Source organism: Anopheles coluzzii, chromosome 2 (genome assembly GCF_943734685.1).
Source record: "Anopheles coluzzii chromosome 2, AcolN3, whole genome shotgun sequence".
Taxonomy (NCBI): Eukaryota; Metazoa; Arthropoda; class Insecta; order Diptera; family Culicidae; genus Anopheles; species Anopheles coluzzii.
Window position 1 is genome coordinate 22523177 of NC_064670.1, and position 6370 is coordinate 22529546.

At 50.1% G+C, this 6370-nt stretch overlaps 1 protein-coding gene across 2 annotated transcripts in view; it reads right to left on the bottom strand.

Moving 5' to 3' along the window:
• Positions 1–5728, bottom strand: part of LOC120948785 (alpha-tocopherol transfer protein-like) — a 10135-nt gene extending 4407 nt beyond the window's left edge. Inside the window, exons 1-2 of one of the 2 annotated variants that reach the window (XM_040365494.2) lie at positions 5527–5728; positions 4661–4745 (exon numbers count right to left, since the gene is read on the bottom strand). In XM_040365494.2, the coding sequence (XP_040221428.1) occupies positions 4661–4717 (57 nt within the window). In that variant the 5' untranslated portion in view covers positions 4718–4745; positions 5527–5728. The remainder of the gene's footprint in view (positions 1–4660; positions 4746–5526) is intronic. The other variant, XM_040365495.2, reaches the window with a different exon arrangement.
• Positions 5729–6370: the final 642 nt, after the last annotated feature.

Sequence of the window (6370 nt, forward strand, 5' to 3'; positions counted from 1 at the left end):
ACGAGGCGTTTGGGAAATAATTTCAAGCAAAGATTTATTCCACTCGGTCTGCCAGATAAACCGCGGGGAGGTTGGCTAACCGTGCAAGACGCCGGGGTCCAAGTCCACCATCACATCACCACCGTTGGTCGGGTTGGTTAATTTGAAGTTTTATTACTGTTTCATAATCCACCACGTAATGCTGGCTGATTGTTGGATGATCATGCTGAAGAGCTGGCCAGAGCAATGAGAAATAAATCTCCACTTCAGTGGCCGGCAGCAAGGGGTGAAAGTCGGGCTCGCCCCGTTCACGTATTGAACATTAGAAAGCTCCATCGCCTGGCTGCAATGAAACCATCATCATCATCAAAATCGATAGCAGATGTTTTCGATTGAGTTTGCCCCGGAAATCGAACTGCATGAAGGCGTAGGAATTGCATCTTCTTCTTCTTCGCTCCGCTTCGTGTTTAATTAGAAACTATGGAAAAAGTATTGCGGGAACGTTTTGCTGTTTCTTTTTTGCTGCACTCTCTTTCTCGTCTGCCCCACACACACACTCACACACAGGCAATCGCAATTTACTCTTTAATTAACACCCCGCAGGAAATGGTTCTTTTAATTTTGCTCTCGAGGCGGGTACGGCACGGGCACTGCGCCGTTCAGCCATTTTAGATCCATTAGGGAAGCGTCGGAGATCTGCTGCTTCTGATCCGGTGAAGTGCAAAAATTAAGACCACATAATAACCTTGAAAACTTTTACCCGATACTGGAGCGGAACGAAAGGGCGCTGCAGGAGCTGTGCTAAGGTTTTGAGGTTGTGAAGCTGTTAAAGCTGTGGTCTCGTTGATAACCCGCTCGCAGGAAGTGAAGCGAGCGAGCATCATTCTACTATTTGCACTGAAACGGCCTCCCCGGAACCTGGGTAGGGGATGGTCAATGAATATTTGAAATTTTCATTTTAAAACATCGAGTTGGGTTGGGCAGTGGGATGGAGGAAGCAAAATCAAACAACACACGAACGAATTCATGTTTGATTCATCCAGTGCAATACCGGGAAGGACGAGCCTCGATCCTCTCAGCCAGAATCTTCTCATTGCATAAATCTGACCAGAGCAGGCATGTCTGAGGGAACTGAACACAAAGCCGGGGGACACACGGGGCGAAACGAAAACTGAACCCCATCGTCATCATCAAAAGGATGACAACTAGCTTTTTTCGAGCTGAAAGCGAGCTGCTGAGCGCTACTGTGCTGGATTTTGTGTTTCCATCCTGCGTGGATGAGTTTTCCACGACCACACCAAAGGCGATAAGACGGATGTGGTAAGCCAAATAGGGGCAAGGCGCAAAAAGCACTTACCGTAATAGAACGGCCAAATAGATGAGGCTAGTAGGTAAAAAACCACGAGACTGCAAATCTGTGTGAGTAAGCTTCATAGAGCTTAAAATACACAAAGAGGGAGAGGCACTCTATTGCCTCAAACAGGAGGGAAAAAAAGAAAACAAACCAGAATGTCAGTGTACACGATGTACACGACCACGAAGACGAATGTAATGACGGCTTTCGTAATATTTTTACTTGCACTTTTGTGCTGTGGTCTAGCAGCGAAGCACGGGCACAGACACCGGCGTGCCCATATGTTCGGCTCGGTACACTGCTGATGCCCGACCACGATAATGATGGCGATAGAAACCCTCCGAGCGGGGAGGGAGACACCATCATTGAAGCACGGTGCAAAAGGCCTACGGTGAAAGTTATGCAACAGACATGTGAGGGCCTACAGACATGGCTTTTTTGCGCTCGAGAGGCTGCACGGTCCGAGCGGTATGGTTGGGCACAGTATTGCGCTTTATTGCTTCGGTTGTTGTTCCGTTGGCATCTCGTTACCGTTCACCGAGAGTTTTAGTCAGCGAAAGTCAATTTCTAGCACACACACAAAAAACCCTCACATGTGGATGGAGACAACTTTTTTCGGGGGCCCTTGGCATAGGGCAGCCTCTTCTCTCGACCTCTGCCTTCTATTGCATGGGTGCTTAATGGAGCTGTTGAGCGTTGGACACTTGATGACCCGGTTTGCTAACGAACGGCATACGCATAAGGGAGAGCACAAAGCAGGGCCAAAAGACGCCCTGATGAAAGCCGGTGAAGTGGCCAGCCTGATGGTACTTCACCGTAGCTAACGCAACTGTCAACGATCGTACCGACGGCACGGCATGCCATTGATACTGAGGTTTTGTGTGCCGCACTGTACGATGCCGCCGGTTGCCCTTTGCTCGTTCACAGCCATTTGTGGCGAGGTGGATGAAGAGCGCCCCCCAAAAAGCTGTTTGAGCCGTATTAGCCGTAACATCACATTAATACGTGGCAATGATTGCAGGGTATTTCGCTAACAAACTATTACAGGCTCGGAAGGAATTCCCGCAGCAGGGATGCAAGCATGAAGTTACGGAAAAGTCCAACTTTTCCCCGCCCAAAACTATACCGGCACTCAGCTGCAGGAGAGCGAGCAAAAAGAACAAGCTAAAAGTTAGAAAAAAAAACCCGCCATTCAACATGACCACCAAAAATGGCCAACGCTTTCAAAAAGCCAACCCCAACCCAATGTTCGCTGTAAACAAGTTCGCTAGCAGCAGGATGTTCGTATTTAAATTTATGATAGTTTGCAATTTCTCTGTCCCTTCTCATGGGACGCAGAGTTCGGTGTGAGTTTCGGGTGGTGCAACGATGGCTCGTGGGTGGAACCGGTACGGATCGATACAGTACCACTACCCGCTGCCAGCCCCACGCTCGTAGTCGTAGTTGGAAGTTATTTTGCTGCGTCCATTTCGGGGACTGCGGAAGACTGGTTATCTCCCACGCTACGGCTTGCTTCGAATGTTGTAGCTGTGAGCATGCCGGAGGAGGGTGTTTTTCCTCCCCAGTTTCGCTGGCCCTTGCGGTTTGAAGTGTTTGTGGCAAAATTTCTTTTCCTGCGTTGGTTGCCGTTGCCTGGAGGAGGATTTATTGGCGTTGCAGTTGCGCCCAGCAGCAAACAAGCAGCTGAAGCGCAAAAGGTTCTGAAAGCTTACCAAGAGAGCTCATCGCAAACTGCAATAACTCATGCGCTTTCGAATCGATTACCAATCCCAACGGCGCACAACTTTGCTGCTGAGTGTCAATTTGAAGAATCGACGTGAGTATGTGCTCTGGCACGGCGTGGAGCAGCACAGTTACGCACAGCTATATGGCGAAATATGGCAATCGAGAACAATTAGGCAAACCGCCCGGTCCCGTGCATTAGCGGCACGCTCGATTGTGCACGCTGGCAATCAATTATTCTGATTTCCGTTTTTGGAGCGAACGCCTCACGCCCAAACGAGCATCGCGGCGCTGTGAAATTTACAATTCGCATACGCGCATCAAGCGAGCGTGCACGCTCGAATGGGATAGCGATAGCGCGAAGCGATTAAGAACTGCAACGGGCGCAGCTGACCGTGAAATAAATCCACCATCGACTGGGATGGAGCTCGCGGGGAGGGGAGCTTTCGCGCACTGGTCAAATATTCATCCACCGGGAAAGGGGAAGGAATTATCGGCCGACGAACAGGGAGCGAAAAGCGAGCAAGGGGGTGGTTAGAAATATATAATTCCAGCTATTCCAATTACACGCCACCGTTCGGTTCGCCGGGCCGATATTGGACGAAAATATGAAAGCTCGCGTTTCTCCCGACCGGAAAAATGACGGCCGTGGCGCAGCTCCACGTTTTCCTCGTTTTTGGGGGGTAGTGTGCTCGCGCTATGTTTCCGGTCGAGTTAATTGCGCTGCGCCTCTCTCTTTCGCTCTCTCGCGTTAATCTCCCCGTGCTTCATTCGCTGACGCGTCCGATGCAGCAAAGAGGTCAGACGCGTTGGAGAAAACTCTAATCGGAATGGTTTTTTTCTGCTGCTGTTGCTGCTTTTTCCGCATCCAAGCTCTTTCCATTATCACCTTACCTTGCAACACCGTTCCTCACAGTAGTGGGCGAAAGGCGATGGGGTGGGGGTGGGGGGTGGGGGGCTGGGGTGAAACAAAAAAAAAAACGCGCAGGAGAAAATGCCCGACCGCAAAAGCCACGAAGAAAGCTAAAATTGGGGCCACTTGTGAAGATGAACGCGTTTTGATCGTTTTGGGGTGCGTGGTTCGTTCGGTGCTCGCGCTCGCGGACGAATTTTGCCAAATTTTTCACACCCCGTTGGGTAGTTTTGGGGCGAGACGAGAAGCAATCTAGTCCAAAGACCCCCACAACACCTGGACACTTAACGGGGGGAAAGGGATAAGAAGTAGCGTGAATAATGTTTAATTTCCCATCGTACGCCTAATAATCGGAGCCATTTCCGAGGTTAAAGGGATATGTTACGTTTAACGATTAGTCTTAAGAAGCGTTTTTGTTTTTGTTTTTTTTGCAAGGTAGTTGCATGGGTAAGATACAAGAAGGTGTTAGCTAGGGGGTGTCTAAACTAAACACATAAAGGCTTTGGTTTTATGTTGGGCAGGAGAGTAGGTTTAAACATGGATTTCCGACATTGAGTGTTAAATTCTGGGAAGGGCAGGCAAGCGTACGGATTACGGGTTTTTCTATACTAAAACACCTGGCAGGTTTGCTAGTGCGACCAATATTGTTAAAGCACATTAGGGCCACACCCTACCGGACCCGTCGAACATACCTTCCACTTCAGGTCTGTGGTGGAGAAATTGGTCTCCTTGTGCACGGTCGGTGGCATCTTTGCTACAATCTTTGCTCAGAGCGTGCTACCGTAACAGTAGCGAAATACGATGTTTGAGTTTGTGTGTGTTTGTGTTTGTGTGCATGAGAAGAGAGAAGAATTAGGAAAGATTAGAAGAGACTAAATTTTGATGCTAGAATAGAGACGAATTTTCGATAAAGGAAGGAAAATGGTAAAGAATTAAGAAAGGTTTTTGTGAGAAAGGCTTTGCAAAGACCTTTCATACTCAGGGAGTTCATCTCCGGGAAGGAACGCACAAGCACAGACCGGAAGGCACACCTTGGCAGTTCAGTCAGCCTATGCAGAGCTTTTCATCCGAAAAGCCACCAATTTGTCGCCCTCCTAGCCCTCCCCAACAGCTGTGGACAGTGATTTCCACGTGCAAAAGATCTTCCGGGGAGTCTGTTTTCAAGAACACGTATCACACTGTACCACGATCTGAGTACGATGTTGCAAGCACGCTGTAGTTTTGCACCGTTTTGCACAGTCACTGGTGGACAGGTACACTCCGAACAAAGATGATCGATTTCGTAAGCAACCCCTCTCCCCTTGGCAGAGCGGAGTGGGACTTTTCGCAATCGCTAACCGGTTTTAGGGGTAGGTACACAGAACTGCTTAGTTGCACTGATTTCCCGGGATTTCTTTACCGCTTGCTGCCTACTAACGGTGAGCGGAGACTTGTGTTGTGTAACGACATTACAAAAAAAAACTGGAAAAACTGTTCACACTATGGCGGCTGGAAACGACGAGGATCACTCGCGATCGGGTTTTGGAGCGTGTTAAGGCTACTGCCGGTTGGTGCATACCTTGAAGGGTTTTGGTACGGCTGGTACTACTAACAACGAGATGGGAATCACGAACACGACGGTTCACACTCTTTGGTACGGTGACTGCTGCTGCAGGAAGTGGGTGGGGGAGAGATCTGTGTGGTTTTGGGCTGGTTTGCTTCTGCTCGCACTGTGTGCACTGCTGAACCGCTGGAACCGAACTGAACGATGCTCTTCGGTGTGCCGGGAGGTAATATTTAAAGAACCGCACACACTACCGTAGCTCTGGCTCCAATACAGACGCACCGCGGCTGCATTAAGCGGTGGGGGGGCGAGGGTTTTAGTGCGATCTTCGGCCTGGCGAAGAGATCACGCGCAGCAACGTATACGGACACAGTGTGCGCGCACACACACGCACCTGCATAAACCCTCAGTGTTGAGAAAGAGGGAGAGAGACAGAGAGAGAAAGAGAGAAGCAAAGAAATGGACGCACGATTTCGCGTTTCTGGGTTTGCGTTTCCATTTTCTTCCTATGGTGCGGTTGGTGCGGTGTTTGCTGTTATCAAGGGGTTGGTAGGGGGTTGTGTGGGTAATGCGCGAAAAATGCATGAAGACGCAACCAAGCAGCGCACGCCCCGGCGTGAATCCTCGGCCGGTGTGCTGGTACATTAGCTGGTGTTTAGCACTCGACACGGCCACCGACACGCACACAAAGCCCGATTGAGCGGCAGTGACCCAACCAAATCGACCCCCGCGCATAAATGCATAAGACGCCCGAACAGGGGGTGAGTAGCAAGGGGGGGGGGGGGGTTGGCTTGACACGCGCCACCCTTGTAGTTGTGGCCGGGGTGGCGCCCTGCCCGAAAGGGAATCACCCGAAAGG